The sequence below is a fragment of the Phascolarctos cinereus genome, unplaced genomic scaffold (genome assembly GCF_003287225.1).
Source record: "Phascolarctos cinereus isolate Bilbo 61053 unplaced genomic scaffold, phaCin_HiC Scaffold_726;HRSCAF=1367, whole genome shotgun sequence".
In the NCBI taxonomy this organism is placed as follows: Eukaryota; Metazoa; Chordata; class Mammalia; order Diprotodontia; family Phascolarctidae; genus Phascolarctos; species Phascolarctos cinereus.
Genome location: NW_027556098.1, coordinates 347,918,052 through 347,935,627, shown reverse-complemented (window position 1 = coordinate 347,935,627; position 17,576 = coordinate 347,918,052). Strand labels below are relative to the sequence as shown.

At 49.0% G+C, this 17,576-nt stretch overlaps 2 protein-coding genes across 2 annotated transcripts in view; one reads left to right on the top strand and one right to left on the bottom strand.

Moving 5' to 3' along the window:
• The first annotated feature begins 3,391 nt into the window (after positions 1 to 3,391).
• On the top strand, positions 3,392 to 7,017 carry IL18BP (interleukin 18 binding protein). Its single transcript, XM_020967843.2, has 6 exons — positions 3,392 to 3,498; positions 3,858 to 3,938; positions 4,126 to 4,188; positions 5,953 to 6,076; positions 6,176 to 6,323; positions 6,824 to 7,017. The coding sequence occupies exons 1-6, from the start codon at positions 3,471 to 3,473 to the stop codon at positions 6,959 to 6,961; spliced, it is 582 nt and encodes a 193-aa protein (XP_020823502.1). The 5' UTR covers positions 3,392 to 3,470; the 3' UTR covers positions 6,962 to 7,017.
• Positions 7,018 to 7,666: 649 nt separating this feature from the next.
• NUMA1 (nuclear mitotic apparatus protein 1) overlaps positions 7,667 to 17,576 on the bottom strand; it is a 64,770-nt gene continuing 54,860 nt past the window's right edge. Inside the window, 10 exon segments of the mRNA XM_020967828.2 lie at positions 7,667 to 8,784; positions 9,191 to 9,382; positions 9,535 to 9,651; positions 10,087 to 10,284; positions 10,841 to 10,977; positions 12,111 to 12,378; positions 13,496 to 13,745; positions 15,388 to 15,566; positions 16,482 to 16,700; positions 16,795 to 16,905. Coding sequence (XP_020823487.2) covers positions 8,773 to 8,784; positions 9,191 to 9,382; positions 9,535 to 9,651; positions 10,087 to 10,284; positions 10,841 to 10,977; positions 12,111 to 12,378; positions 13,496 to 13,745; positions 15,388 to 15,566; positions 16,482 to 16,700; positions 16,795 to 16,905 — 1,683 coding nt within the window. The 3' untranslated portion in view covers positions 7,667 to 8,772.

Sequence of the window (17,576 nt, the reverse complement as noted above, 5' to 3'; positions counted from 1 at the left end):
AATGTTTATCAATTGATTGAGAGTGTCGACGCCTTGTTGAACACTAACCATCATCTCTGTTGCTCTTTGCTTACTTTTGTTGTTTAGTCATTTTTTTAAGCATGTCTGACTCTTCATGAACCCGCTTGGGATTTTTTTGGGCAAAGATACTAGAGTGATCGTTTGCCATTACCTTCTCTAGCTCATTTTACAGGTGAGGAACAGAGGCAAATAGGGTTAAGTGACTTGCCCAGGGTCACACAGCTAGTAAGCGTCTGAGGCTGGATTCGAACTCAAGTCTTCCAGGCTCAGCACTCCATCCACTGCACCACTTAGCTGCTTCTAGTTGTCCAACTGTGTCAACTCTTCATGACCCTATTTGGGGTTTTCTGGGCAAAAATACTGAAGTGGTTTGCTATTTCCTTCTCCAGTTCATTTTACAGATAAATAACTGAGGCAAAGAGTGACTTGCCCAGGGTCACACAGCTAGTAAGTGTCTGGGAACTGATTTGAACTCAAGAAGTCTTTCTGACTTCAGTCCTGGCACTCTATCCACTGCACCACCTCTAGCTGCCATATTGCTTCATGTACCATCTCACTTGTCTGTGTTTATATCCTGGGGTGGAGAAAATTAGTTGGTCAAGGACTAATTCCTTCCATTTCATCTGGAGTCTCCCACAAAGAAATTAATAGGATCCCTTCTAGAAAAACGAGGTATTAGTTATAACAGCTATTTATTTCCTCTACCACAAAAGAAATGTTTAAAGTAAACTCATAAGCATACATTGACAAATCTCTCAGATTTGAAACAATAACCCATTACCATCATTATTTTGTTTTGGTCCCACCACCAATGAAGAAGGGCAGCTGCTCTGCAATGCATCATTTTTGTCACCTGGGGCATGAAGAAGTTAACTGACTTTTCCAGGATCACCCAACCAGTAAGTGTCAGAGGCAGCACTGGAAACCAGGGCTTGAAACTTACTCCTAGGCAAGCTTTCTATCTACTCTGCCATGCTGCCTCTCCACTATCATTATCATCACCTCAAAAGGTAAAGGTGCTTTTGTGGGGCTGCTGAACACATTTCGCTTTACCCCAGACCTGTACTAGCTGAATAATTTACGAGGTCCAGGTGTCCTGTCCGGTTGGAAATGGCTCTCCTGCACAGATCGGATGCTCCTGTAGGTAGGTGGCCATCTCCAAGAAGCATAGCTGCAGGAATCACCTTGCATTAGGATAGTTGCTACCAATAAGAACCCAGGAACACTCAACCTCATGAAGTAGCCTCTGTAGCTAGAAAGGTCCATTTCATAGGATCACCAGGGAAGAAACAGGCAGAATCAAGGACTTGGCAAGTAAAAATCCTCACTGCCATGAGCTCAAGGTGTGGCCCATATTGCTACTGGGGAGGAGGAAGGGAAATAAGAAAATAAATCCCTCCCCTCCCTCAGTGAAAGTCCAAGGGAGAGTTGGCAGAGTTCCCCCCAAAAAGGAAAAAAAAAGCCTGCTTAAAGAGGGGTAAAGCCTTTCTCCTCAATTCTTCTCTAGGTTATGAAATGGACAGGCTCTTCCTGACTCATGCATCTATTGTCTTCACACAACCCCAATCGTGGAGACTGAGGAGCCACTCAGGAGTTGCTGAGTTATACATGTCAAAGGGGCCAGAGCACATGCCTAGCTCTGTGGGAAGTACTCTAAATACCAATCTTGTGATGCTGTGTGTCTGGGAATCATGGAACACCAAGATCTTTAAAGAATCACATTTGAAAATGATCCAAAAAGCAATGGAGAAATACTCTTGGATGAAAATGGGCTGTAGTATGTTTATTACCAATGCTTTAAAAAGGGAGAATTTTCTCTAGTGATTGAAGAGTTAATGGACTATCATTGATCACAGTAATATCAGGAAATGCCCTAGTGGGACACGAAGTCCCTGAACTTCTAGGTTTCCTAATTGTGGCTTACAAACACACTCAAATCTCTTCCTTCTATTCACTTCTCTTTCCCAAATCTCACTGATCCTCCAATGCAGATCTCCGAGTCCTCCAAGAAGTCTTTCCAACCCACCCACTAAGGATGTCTCACTTTTCAGAACTCCTCTGGTCCTCATAGTCTCTTCCCACTCATGTGGCTCATAAACTATCTTGTGACATCTCTCTTTTACTGTCATTAAACTCATTGAAGGAAGTCCCATCTCACCAACTAGATTATGAGAGTTTTGGTTGTCATGAAGAGATTAGCTATGTTCTGGTTAGCCACAGGGGCAAAACTAGTAATAATTATTGGAAAGTTGCAAAGAAATTTTGGTTAAATATAATGAGAAAATTTCTGGAAAATTACAACAGTCTCAAAGTAGAATGGATGACCTCAGTGAGTAGTAAGTTTCCCATTGCTAGAGCTATTCAGGGGGAGGACAGATAACCACTAGTTAGGGATGTTGTAGAGGAAATTATTCCCAGTAAGAGTGGGCTGAGATGGTCCCTGAGGCTTCTTCCAGCTCTTCTGATTCTGTGATTTTGGAGAAGTGGTACCTGAGCACACAATCAATTAACAGACATGTATTAAATTCTTATTAAGTAATAAGCATTGCTAAACTCTGAGGGTACAAAGAAAGGCAGATACATAGTCCCTGCCCTCAAGGCACTCACAGTCTACATGAAACATGAAATCAACTGCATATATAGCAATCCAGATCAATACAGCATAGAGTGTCAGAGGGAAGAAATTGGGGCAGGGGTGATGACTTGGGGAGGGGAGAATAGGGGAATGGGAAACATCTCCTGGAGAAAATGGGAGACCAGTGAAGAGGAAGATCATTCCAGGCTGGAATGTGAAAAGGCATGAAATCAAGAGACGTCCCTAGAGTCACGTGCTACAAGGGCTCATAAAAGTTTGAGAAGGGGAGTAAAATATAAGAAGACTGGAAAGGTAAGAAAAGTATCACACTTACAGGCTTGAGTCAGGAAAACAGATCATAGTATTATGAATTTAGAATTGAAAGAAACCTTAGAAATCATCTGGCCCAGCCTCCTCATCTTACAGGTGAGGAAACTGAGTCCTAGAGAGATGAAGCGACACCCCAGGACACATAGCTAGTAAGAGGTGAAGCTAGGATTGAAACCAGTCTTCTGACTCCAAACGCAACACTGCATCACTGCCTCCAGTTGTAGCTTCACTCCCAGTTGACTGTGTGATTCAGCCTTTCGGGTACTTATATGGACCCCATGGACAATGGATGTGAAGATGGTTTATGGTGCTACTGAAACCACACACACACACACACACACACACACACACACACACACACGTTTCGTTTTCATGGGTCACACTGGTGGTCACTGATCTGACGTCTCTGCCCCTCCCAGCCCTCACCACCCAGGGAAGTGGGGATGAGTAGAGGAAATGGAACCGGCGTGGGAGGGAAGTGGAGACAATATAAAGTCCAGCCTTAGCTGGACCAGTAACATACCCAAGGAGAGAGACCAACACCATGAACAGTAGGAAGCCTAGGACAGGAGGTGGGTGAATGAAATCTATGGTGAACAGGAGTCAGTGTAAGAATGTGTGTGTGCGTGTGTGCACGCACGTGCGCTTAGGTCAGGGTTGTCTGTGAAAAGGTGAATGTGATCGTGTGGGAGGGAGGCAGCGGAGATAGGATTGCCTGACAAATCAACATGGGCAAGTGCTGTGATACTTGGGACCCTAGATCTGGCCCTGCTCCTTAGAGTCTGAGAACCTCAGAGGATTCCAAGCCCTTTCGAGCCCCTTTCCTACCTGGTCTGCTCCCTCTCCCCAGTGACAGGATTTGAGAAACACAGCAAGGGACACCTCCCTCCCCCTCCACAGCCCCAATCACCCACTCCACTCCCTTCTCTAGGCCCCGAGGTCCAGTCTGGCTCACTCATCTTCCCAATGCTGCTGACAATGACGCTGGGCTTGGCCCGGGCCCAGGATACAGGTGAGGAGAGAAGAGGGGACTTGGTTAGGAAGAAGGTCTCTCATTCACTAACTGCCTTCTGTGCTTGGGTTATGCTATGGAGTGGATGAAAGCTTCTTCACCCGGAATATGACGGGAGGCAGAACCGCTTGCCCCAGAGTACAGCAATGTGCATACCCACTCTACTATAAGCCACTCTTGCCCACAGTGCTGCTGTGCCCAGAGACGGCCCTGGATGTGATGGTGAAAAGGACAGAGTCTGAGATGTCGAGTAAGGAGGCATGAGAACACTGGGAGGCAGGGGTTGGGGGGAGGTCGGTGGGCAGGGGCTGAAGGTAGGTGGACAAGGGCACCCACCCCTAAGGAGTAATATCCCTTGGCTTAGGAGAAATCATAGGGCTGGAGGAAAAGTTCTAGCTGACATTATTGCGAGCACTACCATTGGGCAAATCATAACCCCCTGAGCCCGAGTTTTCCCATCTATAAATTAGGGCATGGATTATATCAGGGGTGGGGAACCCGTGGCCTCAAGGCCACATGTGGCCCTCTAGGTTCTCAAGTGCAGCCGTTTGACTGAATCTAAACATTTGTTCTGTAAAACTTGGACTCAATCAAAGGGCTGCACTTGAGGACCTAGAGGGCCGCATGTGGCCTCAAGGCTGCAAGTTCGCCACCCTTGGATTTGATGATCTTTAAGGATCTTTTCAGCTGTGATATTTTAAGAACAAGCGTTATTTGATCCATCTTCCTCTTACCCTGAAGCCACCACACACCACCTTCGTTTAGCCACTCATACCTTCACTCATTTACCCAAGTTCTAAGAGTTGTGGGCATGGAAGAGACATGGGTGATGGTGGAGACAAAAGGGAACTTGATAGAGCCAGTATTCATTATTGGGTACCTGGGGCAAATGGATGGGGATGGAAGTAGGTAGAAAACACTTCAGGTCCTGAGACAGAAAGCCCTCTGGGAGATCAAGAGGGAGGAAGCTGGGCAGAGCCAGGCACAGAGCAGCTCACCTGGGATCTGGGATTCTAGCATTGCTTGTTTAGAGGTGGCCATTCTGTGAAGCTCAGGTCAACTAGCAAGCCAATAGTCTAGGCAGCTGCACAGGGTTAAGGGTCGGCTGCTCCAGAGAAACTGGAAGAGGCAGCAACTGGGGTCCTGGCATAGAGCCAGCAGAACACCATTAGAAGTGGTCCCGGACGTGGGAAGAAGTGAGAGTGGAATAAACAGGCTCTCCAAGTGGACTGCCCACCTGCTTCCTGAGAACTTCACCTTGGTTACAGTTTTGCAACTCAGGACTAGCCTTGGAGAATACTCTCAATGAAGGAGATGAGAAAGTTGGATGAGTCAGGGAAGGGACTGGGTAACAAAATAAGCAACAAAGGACATTTACATGGCATTGGAAAGTTTGCAAAATACTTTACCTTCTCATTTTACCTTGAATCCTCACAATTGCCCCATGAGGAGGCATATCACCCCCATTTTGCAGATGAGAAAACTCAGGCCCCAGAAAGCTGAAATGACCTAGGCCATGGTCACACGGCTAGAAGATACCCGAATTAGGATTTAAACCCAGGTCTTGCTGACTCCAAGCCCAATATTCTTTTCCACTGTGGCCCAAAGAGAGGACCTAGCTGGAGGAAGCAATCTGTTGCTTCAGAGTAGGCAGAGGCGGCCAGGATGAAAACTGAAATTAGGTCTGTGTATTTGGAATCAGGCTGCTAGTGACCTCCAGAAAGTGGTTCCAGCAGAGACAGGTAAGAAGCCAACAACTTAAGGAGTGGGAGATGAGAACTAAAAAGCCTTAGGGTCTATCCTCTATTCCAGGTAAGGCCTTTTTCTTCCAGGGGCTTTAGATTCCTTACCTGTGCACAGATGAGGGTGGGGAGGGAAAATGGATGTTTACGCTTGTTGAGGGCACACAGTAGGTGTGTAGTAAGTCTTTTCCAACTGAGACTGAAGTTTGGGAGAAAAGGGGAGGGGCGATGGTTGGCCCTAGCACTGAGAACACTGTCTCACACCTCCTCAGATGGGACGCTGATCCTGTCCTGCAAAGGCTGTAGTCATTTTGCCCACTCCAGCTTCCTGTACTGGCTGGGGAACCATTCCTTCATAGAACATCTTCCAGGCAAACTACGGGAGGACAAGACTCGGTAACTAGGGGAAAGGGTTTGTGAGGGAGGCTAGGAAGAAAGTCTATCCAAGGCCCAGGGTGCTCTGCTCTCTCCCTCACCTACTCACACCCTCCACAGGAGGCAGCAACAGAGTGGAGTAACCTGGCTACAGCGAGACCTTGTATTGGAGGAGCTGAGCCCCACTCTGCAAAGCACCAACTTCTCCTGCGTTCTAGTGGACCCGGCCCAGGTCATTCAGCACCATGTGCTCCTGGCCCAGCTTGGGGTGAGGATAATGGGAGTGGCCAGATGGACCAAGGGAAGGAGTGGAGCAAGCACACTGACCGAGGGTGGATGCTAAGAATAGGAGGGATGGGGTGGGGGGCGTGTGTGTGTGCACGCACGTGTGTGTGCACGCAAGCGCACACGCTGGAGCACACAGGTCAGGGTTGTCTGTGAAAAGGTGAATGTAATTGTGCAGATAAGCCCCTCCTCCCTTCCCTGTTGTCTAGAGGATGACCCAGAGGACAACAGTAGGAAGCACGGACTCACTGCTCCAACCTAGGAAAGTCCAGAGATTCAGTTAACACATCAGAAACAGAAGCCTAGCTAGAGAAAAGGCCTTGCCCAGGTCATCCATCCAGGTGTTCTCTTAGACTCAGAAAGCAAAGAAGGGGCCACTTTTTTAGCACCTGCTAGATATGCCTAGTCCTACGAAGGGCTGGGGGGGGGGGGTTCCCTCAGAAGCACACCCAATCCTAGGCCTTTCCTTCTACTTCCCATCAGGAACCTGACATGAGAACATCCCAAACTCCAAACCTCAGCCACCAGCCGAGGAGTCCCAGTCCAGTCACATCCCTGACTACTTCCAGACCTGGGGAAGAATCCCAGGCAGTCACCCCAATGACATCCAACCGGCCCTGACCAGTCAAAGCAGCAGAGACAGGACAAGAAGCCTTCACAATAAAATGTTAACCCCAGGCGTTGTCTGGTCCTCATCCTTGGGTCCAAGTCATCAGATTCCTCAAAAGGGCCACAGCAGGTGATAGGTGGTCTCTGATCTGTTCCTCAGGCCTCAGCCCGATAGCCCAGCACCCTGAGCTGGCTGACTGGGCGAGGTGGGGAGGGGGTCTGCACACCAACAGAATCATGCAATTTGGAGCTGCTCCTTAAGAGAGCATCTGTTCATTGTGCACATGGGGAAACAGGTGTAGGGAGAAGTGATTTCTCTGAAATCCCACTGACAAAAAAGAATAATCACAGCTGAACCTCAGGAACTCTACTTCAAAATCCAAAAATCTTTCTACTAAACCCTTTAAAACCCAGAGGAAAAGAGCCCTAGAAATCTGAGAAAAGAGGAGCAAGGGAAACCAAGAAGTGGGGAACCAATGCTCAGAAGGGGATGAGCAGGATCTCAGGGACAGGTGGGGGCAACGCCAGGCAAAGAAAGAACCTGCAGGTGCTTTCACAACCCCTTCTCTGAGTGAAGCAGTCTGGCGGCTTCGCCTGCCCTTGGCAAACACCAGCGGGAGAAGCAGGCGTGGGGGCCCCAGCCAGCACAGGGGAAAAGGGACAATGTTGAGAATAAGTAGTTTAAACCTCCCCCCAACCCCAAAGCCAGCCCAGCCCTCAGGGAGAAAAATAAGACTTTATTTACAAGTAATAACATTTAAAAAATTCAAACAGATGACCCCTGACCCTACCCCCCTCCCTTCTACTCCAGGTCCCATTATACCCTCCCTATTCCTTGTCTCTTCAAAATCTTTAAGGAGCAGGGAAGCAGTTAGTACCCAGAGGAAGGAAGTGTCATGATGGGTACCTCTGACTACCCTCTGAACCACAGGAGCAGAGGATGGGAAAGGGGACACAGCCATCCAGTCTGTTTCCCCAGGTTCCCCTTAAAACGGGTTCCATCAGCTGGGGGTGAGGTGACCTGAGGGCCTCAGGGTCATCTGTCTGCTGGCAAATGCCTCCTCAGAGCAGCTAAGCACTGAGAAGCAGGAAAGAGGCTTAGAGGTGGCAGGGGCTGCTGAAGCTTTAGTCATTAGACGAGGAGGAGGATTGTGATGGGGGCTGGGGGCCACCTTTGGGGAGAAAGGCAGAAAAGCCCAGGCAGCTGGGATGTAGGTAGCAGAGACTCTTCTCCAACTAATTTTGAGAACTTGGCTTCTCCAATGTCAGCCCCTGGAGCAACCACAGCCATCAGCACAAGAATCACCCCTAGGGATAGAGCTAATGGGAGGCACAGGGGACCAGGAGGCAGACCCGCTTCTGTGACTGACAGGACTTTCCAAAACTCATAGCTGAGACAAGCTCAGGAAGGGAGGAAAGGGGAGCCAGACAGGCTGGTCCCTGGGGCCTGGCCACCTAGACAGTCTCAGTTTGACTGGATCTTCCATTCTCTGCTGGAGAGCTAAGAGGGATTACTGTGCTTCAAGGTAAATGGGGGACAGGTAGAGGATGATCTGGCTAGGAATCAGCCAGGCCCCAGCTCCCAGGAAGCAGCCTCTGGTTCCCCACTTGCCTCCCTGGGTAGGTGTGCTGTGTGGGACTCCAGGCAGGGGAAGTAAGAGGCAGGCATCAGTGTCCCTAGGGAGATGAGAAGTCTCCCTATGCTGGGGCACTGAAAGAAGGCACTGGAGAACAGTGGGCTGAGGCCCAGCACGAGGGCCCCGAGGGGGAATGGGAGCTGTCATGGAAGATATGGGCAGAAGATGCTCACAGATCCTGGTCCCTCAGTGCTTTGCCTGAAAGAGACGAGATACGCAGGTAGGTGAAGCGCCCTGGAGCAAATAACCCACTCCCTGAACTCGGGGACTGGCCGTCTCTTTTCTCACAATCCTTGGCTATCTAATGCCCTTAAGCTTCCCCACAAGAGTAAGCTGGGGGTCCTGAAACAATCTTGGCTCCAAACCAGACCGAGCTCCCCCCAAGGTTGGGCAGAGGGTCAGAGCACTTCTGTCTTTGGTCAAAGGTGTCCCCAGACCATCATTATTTGCACAGGATCCTTGGGGCATAGTGGGGCAGTTATGCAGCAGGAAGACAGATCCCTGGTCTGAGGAGGGTTGCAGGTAGGACAGTAGATTGGATGGAGGAACACTGTCCTGGGAACTCTGATGCCTGGGGAGACCCGCCCTCTCCCTGGCTCCCTACCTTGCCCCTAGCCCGGGGAGAAGTGCTACTGCCAGCAGTGGTGGTGGCAATGCGAGGGGAGCGGCGGGTCCCACTTCGAGTGAGGGGAGAGGCCTTGGCTGCGGCTTTCTTAGCAGCCCCCCGAAGCAGGCTGTTCCCCAGTCTCTTGGGTGTGTTCAGAATGTTGAAGGCCAATGACTGGCGTCTGCTGGTCTGAAAAGAAGGAGGAAAAGAAAGCTGCCTGCATGTGGGTGGGCAGTGCCCTGCTCTGTGGGAGAATATTCCCCATCCACAGCCTTATCTTTGAGGTGAGCTCAATGACCCCTCAAGGGTTCTTGTACGCCTCTCAGCACCATCCCCCTCACCTGCTTGTTGGACGCAAGAGCCCCTTTCTTATGGCCTTCAGCGGCACTCATCTTCCGACCTTCATGTCTATCCCGGGGAGTAAGGGGACGAGGGAAACAGCTGGTTGGCTTCTTAGCCTGTGGAAGAGGAAGCGGGTGACAGTAGAGCTGGATCCTCCTGGATTCTCCTGAAGGAGACTGGGAGGAGGTGTGGGGGCTGGCTTGAACCCTGCTCTACTGTCAGAAGCGTGGAGCTTGGGAGAAGAGAGCAGGCTCAGGAAGGGCAAACAGTGGAGGGTCAAACATGGAGACAAAAAAGAACAGGTTAATGGGACCCAGCAGGGTCCCATGACAACACAAAAAGGGGTCTCTCCTCACAATGTGCCCTAGCACAGAAAGCCTGAACTTCAAGTTGGGCGATGGGGCCAGAGGCCATGTTCCACTACCAACCACCTCTGTGAGATTCATTCTGATCGCTGTAAAGAAGTGATGGTAATTCCAACCACTGGCCCCCCAATCCCATCTCCCTGTGAGGATCTGATAACGGGAAATGAGGCACGGGGGACCACATACCTCTGGGGTGCCAAGGCCTTGGTCAGGCTCAGTGGAGACACGCTTCCGGTGCTGCCGGGTAGTGACACTTGAGGGGATACGATGTGTAGCACTGTACTCATTGATCTGGGCCGGCTGCATGCTGGCTCGGCGAAGGGTCTCCTGGGGATCTCCGGTCTTCATCTCCTCATCTGTAATTGTGGTCAGGCTCATGGAAGGCTGAGGGAAGCATGGGACAAAAAGAAGGTAGGTATGAGACAGGCAAGTAGCTTGTAACATAGTGTGGGCTGGGACTTCAGGGGAGGTTCCCAGGGCCCGTGTATAATGGCCATACTTGACTTAAGAAACTTAAATCTTCTCACTCAGAGGGCTCCTATCCTGCTTGAAATGACTACCTAAGGTTAGAAAACTGATCTAAGAAACCCATGGACAGAGTAAATATAATTAGTTTCTGCCATGGAAATGTCTACCTGAAGACTCAGTATAAAGGATAAGTGGGGATGGACACTCAGAGCAAGGATAAGTAAAAGTAGATATCCTTTCTAGGCAGAAGCACATTCAGACACGGGGGACAGGAAGGAAGAGAGGGAGAAGCCTGAGCCCCTGATCTCCATATCCACCTTGGGGGCCTAAAGGGCTCAACAGCAGAGCTGACAAAATTGTACAAAGCTGGGCTAAGTCAAAGTGGCCAAGGAGAAGGGAGAAACACCAGACTCTAGGTGGGCAGGGGAGAAGAGGAGAGGGTTGGGGGCCCAATTGGTGGAGTCGGCCTCACCCTGGCCTCCAAGGGGTAAGAAGTCTTCAGGTGGGGGAGGCAGACACGGTTACGCTGCTGCAGTTCCGCAATTCGGTTCCAGTCGTCCAGCTGCTCTGGCTCGTCCTGGCAGGTGCCAGTATAGAAGCTGCTTCGACCTGCGATGGACAGGGGGGCAGTGGGACAGGAAAAAGAGACAGGGCCTAGAGGAGATGAGCCGGCTTTCCTGCACTTAACATTCTGCTTCCCTGATGTACTCTAAATCCATTGACCCTCAGAGATGATCAAATTTGGAGGAGACCAGGGATTCCTTCTATCCCAAATCCCTTCCCATAAGGCTCAACAGATAGGTGTGGGTGAGAGAGACCCAGGGAAAGAGACTGGAGCAGCAGCCCCCAGTGCCTCCCACTGACCTGGGGAGTGGTAAGACCAAAAGGCAAATGCCTAGAACTCCAGATTCTGAGGCAAGGGGCGAAAGATAATCGATTATTATCCTGAGCCAGTCGAGAAGACTACACCTGGGGCCACACACAGGAACAGGCAATCTAACTTCCGTGGTCTCTGTGAAGTCTGCTTCTGATTACCTAAGGCTAATCCTAAGCTAATGCCAGGGAACAGTGCAAAAAGAGAATTCACAGTGGAAGGAAACTAGATTTGGAGGCAGGAGACCTGGTCACAAATCGTGACCACACCGCACACTGTTAATATTTATGAAGCACCTACTATTATGTCTGCTGGCACTGGGATAGGTGATGAGAATGCAAAGACAAAAAAACAGAACAACCCCTATTCTCAAGAACTTGGATTCATAGGAGCCCTGCCACCTGTGCCAAAGCAGGTCAGTCACTTCATTTCTCTGGGCTTCTGCTGTTCATCTGTAAAATGAGAGGGTTGGCCCCACTGGACATCTAGGACCCCAGGATCTACCGATTCCATGGACGGCAAATAGCCCGAGGGACACAAGCTTTCAAACACCGGGTTGCAGTATGATTTTTTCTTCAGCATCCCAATTATGAATCCCCGCCCCAGACTGATTTTAAATTTAGTTTGCAGTCCCTGAGAACACACATTGGCTTGGCCCAGAGGCCGAATGGAGCATGTCAAGGAGTGACACAATGCAGCTCCACGCAAGGTAGATTAAAAATATTCCAAAGTGTTGTGAGTAGATAACAGCTTCTCAACGCTAGGACTGCTGACAGCCTACTTTAGTTGTATGCCTGGTCCCCTGGCAGGAACCTGCCGACTTCTAAGCCCCCTTTGTAGACCATCCCTCTCCCCTGGGGTCTCTCACCTGAAGGGGCCCCACTTGATGCTCTGGCCTGGGAGTGCCGGGCTGAGCTGCGTGTGGTGGGCCTGTAGCCAGGAAGGCTGAACAGGGTTGAGTTACCATCCTCCAGAGAACTCAGCCTGGTCCGGGACTCCCGGGACGGGCAGTTACCCAGGGACTGAGCTGAGGATGCAGAGCGAAGGCCACCACGGAGGCCACGCTGTGGGGCAGGGGCTGACTGTGTACTGTAGAAGGATGTGTTCGAGCTGTCAGGTTCATCTGTATCCAGCTTCTGAAAGACAGGATGGCTGAGTTACAGTTTAGGGGAGAGGCTGTCTCAGCCCAATTCTCTACAGAAATCATTTGGCTTCACCTTTTTTGCTCCTGAGCCAACCTACCTTGATCTACCCCGCAGACTTAGAACTTATTTACTGTGGAACCCTCTCATCTAGCTGTTATGTTTACATTCCTTTGTAAACATTCTTGTTTTTGTCAGTCCTGGCAACATCTGCTAATAAAAACACTCCTTTGCATTTGTAGAGTATTTTACATTTACAACTTGACAGGTTCAGAGATTCAGAACAGCCAAGAATATAGGTCAGATCTTGACTCTCAGTTCTGCTCTCTTTCTCCTAGCCCTAAATATGTTTAGGATTAAGCTTCCTGAGGTCAGCAACTATCTTCTCTTATTTTTAAAATTTGTTCTGAAAAGAGAGTTGTGCACCCAGAACACCTTCCCATTCTGTTTCCCCATCTGAGCCAGAGAGAGATGAGGCTCCTGAGAGTCATACCAAATGCTGTAAAAATATGGAGTCACGGGTTTAGGGAGTGCAAGGTCAGACCACAGCCAGGAGCCACAACTTACTTTGGAGGAGCAATGACATCTCAGCCATAAAAGAGAATCTAAAGGAGCCTGAACCCTTTCCTTCATTCCACTCTTCTTTATCCTCTTTCATTAGAGACCGAATGAAGTACACACGGCACGGCATGGGAGGAAGTCAGGAGACCTGGGCTTTGCCAATTCTAATGTGAACTTACCAAGTGCCTTTGTGCAACACCTGATACCAGGTTCTGCGCTCACTTTCAAAATATTATCAAATAGGGGTGATTAATTAGCTCTGTCATTGTGAAGAGATGTGAGGATCTTTTACTGTGGGCTAGGCACTCAGGACATAAAAGCAAAAGTGAGAGGAAGGTAGGGAAGAAAGAAGGAACTAAGTATTTATATAAAACCTACTAGGTGCAGGCACAGTGCTATGCAAATAACATCTCATTTGACCTGAAGGAATTTACATTCTAATAGAAGTGATGAGAAAGTAACTAGATGAGTGCCCACTTGAGGCACCTGAATTTAGTCTCCTGGGTCCAAAATCATCCCCATTTCCCCTCTTCCCCGACTTCAGCCTCACCCTGGATAGCATTGTGATATCAATTATCTGTGTGGTACGCCTTCGGGCTGAGCGCGTCTTGGGACCAGAATCCAACATGATGTCACCCAAGGAGTCCAGGCTGCTTTCTAAGGGGGCCTGTCCTCGGTCAGGGATTGGCGTGAAGTACAGGCTCTCCAGGGACTCCACCTTGGCAGGCAGGCGCTGAGAGATGGGGGAGGCTGGCTCCCCAGGGAGGCTGGTGCCATCAGGCTGGGTTCGGGATGACTTTCTATGGAGGCAAAACCTATTATTAAACCCTTGGGGCTGCAAGGCATTTTGGAGGCTATTGATGCTGCCTCTTCATGTCTGGGCAGCACTGTAACCATTTTCATCCCTGCTGGGTCTACCACCTAAGATATGCAGCACAAATTTGCCAATTTTGGCCATTGGTGGATCTGTGCTATCTTTGTGGCAAGAAACGACAGATGCAAATGAACTAAAATTGCATTCGGTTTTCTGTTTCAAATCTCTAAACCTTGAATCTTGAAATGACAGGATAAGCCCTGTTAGAGAGGGGCCTACTCATTTTCCACAATAAGTCATGTTCTCTTCTCCCTTTGCAAACATCATTGCTTTCTGGAAAACCTTTCCCTAATGAACAGCCTGCCTGTCAATACTCCACAGGTCCTATACACCTATACAGCCCCAACAAATGCCCTTTGTCTCACATGCTACCCTATCCCCTAGAATGTCTTTCTCATCTATGGCATCTTCACCTGTTGAAATTCTACTTATCACTTAAGAGTCAGCTTAAATTGCTACCTCTTTTTACACAAATATTCACACAAGCAGTATTTACAATAATAAATTAGAGGAATTACTGCACAAATTGTGCTACATGAATGCAATGGACTATTAGTGGGTAATAAGGAATGATGTGTATGAGACTATGGAAAGACTTCAATGAAGTGACACAGAATGAAGAAAAGTCCAACCAAAAAGAATGACATATATCATTTTAACAACTACTTAAAGACGACATAAAAGGACAAGAAAACTCAGACTAAGAACTAGAGATGGTAAAGTCGACCATAGCTCTTACACTTGTCCTTTTCTTTAAGGAACTGCAGACTACTAAAGCTGTGACCCTCAAATGAAAGAACATATGAAGGCATTTTAAAAACTGTGAAGCACTGTATGGTTATTCATAGTGATCAACACTGAATGCATGCCCCAAATCTCTCCTTCTACCTATCTTCCTGTACCAGCCCAGGCTGCAACCCTAAAGTCACCTCTGCCTCTCCCCTCTCACTCATACCCCATCAGGTGGCAGGCAAGTCTTGTCAATTTTACCTTCAGAACCTTTCTTGTATCTGTGCCCTTTCCATGCCCACTGAAAATCCTGTTCAGGTCCAATTCTGTCCTGTTCCCCCTGTCTCTAGCCTCCCCACCTCCTCCCACATTCATCCACTGCTTAGGTTATCTTCTTTAAGCCCTGCTGTGATCATGTTCCTCCCGTACTCAAAAGCCTTCAGTGACTACCCAGCGCCATCTGATGGAGAAGCTCTTTACTTTGCCATGCCAGGTCCTCTAAGACGACTCCAACCTACAATTCTAGCCTCCTCTAGTGCCCCTTTACAAACTCTTCATTCTGGTCATAGCAGTCTACATTCCATCCTCTCATTCTCTTCTCTCCCATCTCCACATCTCTGCTCATGTGCTGTGCCTGGAATGGACTCCACTGCAGCCTGATGAAGGCTATGCCAGTGGCATGATACTGACCTCTACCACATGGATGCTGCCCTTGGAGCATCTTAGATGGAGACATAGGATCCAGCCCTTATCAAATCTCAGGATCTAGCCATAGCTGAGATTTCTCATTCAAAGGCTGGATTGAGGCAAAGATGTACCATGTTGCTAAGGTAACAAACCGGGTACGGTGAGCTGCTGATCTCGTAGAGGTCAGTGGTGTCCCTTCTTCACTGCTCAGTTCTAGGCTGTCAGTGCTCAGGTCCAGCTGGGGCTGTGCCCGGGGTTCTCGACTCTTCAATGCATCTGTTGCCACCTGAAACTTTCCAAGGTCTCGGAGCTGCTGATCTGCATGGGCAACCTGGCAGGCAGGAGAGGGGAGGGAGGGAGGGAGGGAGAGAGAGCGAGAGAGAGAGAGAGAGAGAGAGAGAGAGAGAGAGAGAGAGAGAGAAGAGAGAGAGAGAGAGAGAGAGAGAAATGCTTGTTTGTCCTTGTTCAGGAAGGTGAAGAGGAAACCTACTTAGAATCAGGCTCAACTGATACTTGTGAAAAGCTTGCCTGGAGAGACAGCAATGAGTAATAAATAAAGTGCTGGACTTGAAGTCAGAAATACTTGGCTTACAGCTATTCCCCAGGAGATAAGTGGTCAAAGGCTATGAATAGGTAAGTTTACAAAAAAAAAAATAAACGCAGGTTATCAAAAAGAATCACTGAACAATGAGCCAATCACTAATCAAAACACTAATTAGAAAAATGCAAATCAAATCAAAGCAACTCCGAGGTTTCACCTTGTGTTCATCAGTTTGGCAAAGATAACAAAAGAATAAGATAATCTATGTTGCAGGTGCTATGGGAAGGCAGGTACACCAACACACTACTGGCATAGCTGCCAATTTGTCCAATCGTTCTGGAAAATAATTTGGAATTAAAATAAAACAGTCACTAAAATATGCCCTCCCTCGAATGAGGCAACATCATTACTAGGCATATACCCCTAAGGAAGTCAAAGACAGAAGAAAAAGTTCCCTTGTATAGAAAAACATTCAGAGCAGGGACCGTAAAAGATTGTAAGGAAAGGGGGTGCCCACGGACTGGGGTTCTAACTTGTGGTGGGCACCAAACCACCAAGGAAACAAAAAAGTAGGAGAACCCCAAAAGGTTCCTTCCCTTGCTCAAGAGGAAGGCCTGACAACTTCCCATACCTTTTCTCCAGGTTAGGATTGTGTCTTCCTTGCTCTGCCCTGCCCCCAGCTCCCAGAAGTCTCTCATTTCTCACCTGTGCCTCCAGCGTCCGAACCTGGGCTGTGAGGTGGCGGCAGGCCTGCTCGGCCTCCTTGGCCTTCAGCCCAGCCTGCTGCAGCTCCCATCCAAGCCTCTCTGACTCGGCCCGAAGCTCTGCATTCTCCTTCTGCAGATTTTCCATGCTCTGTAGCCGTTCCTGCAGCTCTTGGTTCTGCTGCTTCTTGGCATCATAGTGAGCCTTGGCCTTCTCCATCTGCAGGTGAGGGGGAAGACAACAAAGAGCTCAGGAGACCTTCCTCCCAGAAGTGGGTCCACCATCATGGTACTAAGGGGCTGAGGCTCCTCACCTGCACCTTGTAGTGCTCGGCGGCCTGTTCCTTCTGGCTCAGTAGAGCCTGCAGCTCACTAATTTGAGCCTGGTGAAGATGAGCTTCCTGCTGGATTTCACTTTCATGGGGCTACAGAAGGAGGGAGGAAGAGGTTAACCATGAGGCCAGTTCGAACTCTTCCCGACTCAAGCAGCCCCCACCAATGCCTGGGAACCCCACATTTTGGGTCTTTTCTCCCAAGAGTCCTGTTTCTTAATGTTTTAGGTAAAAAGTTGGCATCACATAACAGAAAAGAGCACTGGATCTGGAGTCAGCTGGTCTCAGTCTGAATCTTGGTTATGCCAACTGCTAGGGTATGGCTGTGAGCACACTGCTTCTCTGGGATGCAGCTTCCTTATGAGTGAGACGAAGGTGTTCAACTAGGGAGCCTTGAAGGTCCCTTCTAGTTGTGATCCCATGATACCATCGGAGAAAAGAGGACACGGCACACCCAGGGAGGACCTGAGTCTGCCAGGCAGCTCCTGTCCCCACTGCTCCTTTCCTTGCTGATACCGTCCTCTTGGAAAAGCAGAATCATCTAACTGGCAGTTCTTCTGCGCACCTTTCCTAAGATTGTCCCAATATGTGCTTCACCTCCTTTGTTACCCCCTCACATCTGATTAAACCACGCCAGTTCCCAAGGTGTTTTTGCATACTCAACACATGTGGTACCTCCCCCCCCCCCAGCCAAATACAATCAGGGAGGTATCCTCAATTTACAGATGAGGAAACTGACCCTTAGAGAGATTATATGACTTGCC

Coding starts and splice junctions, on each gene's coding strand:
- IL18BP (XM_020967843.2), top strand. CDS start 3,471: ATGAACAGTAGGAAGCCTAGGACAGGAG. Junction 3,499..3,857: donor TAGGAAGCCTAGGACAGGAG/GTGGGTGAATGA, acceptor TCCCTTCTCTAG/GCCCCGAGGTCCAGTCTGGC. Junction 3,939..4,125: donor GGCCCGGGCCCAGGATACAG/GTGAGGAGAGAA, acceptor TCTTGCCCACAG/TGCTGCTGTGCCCAGAGACG.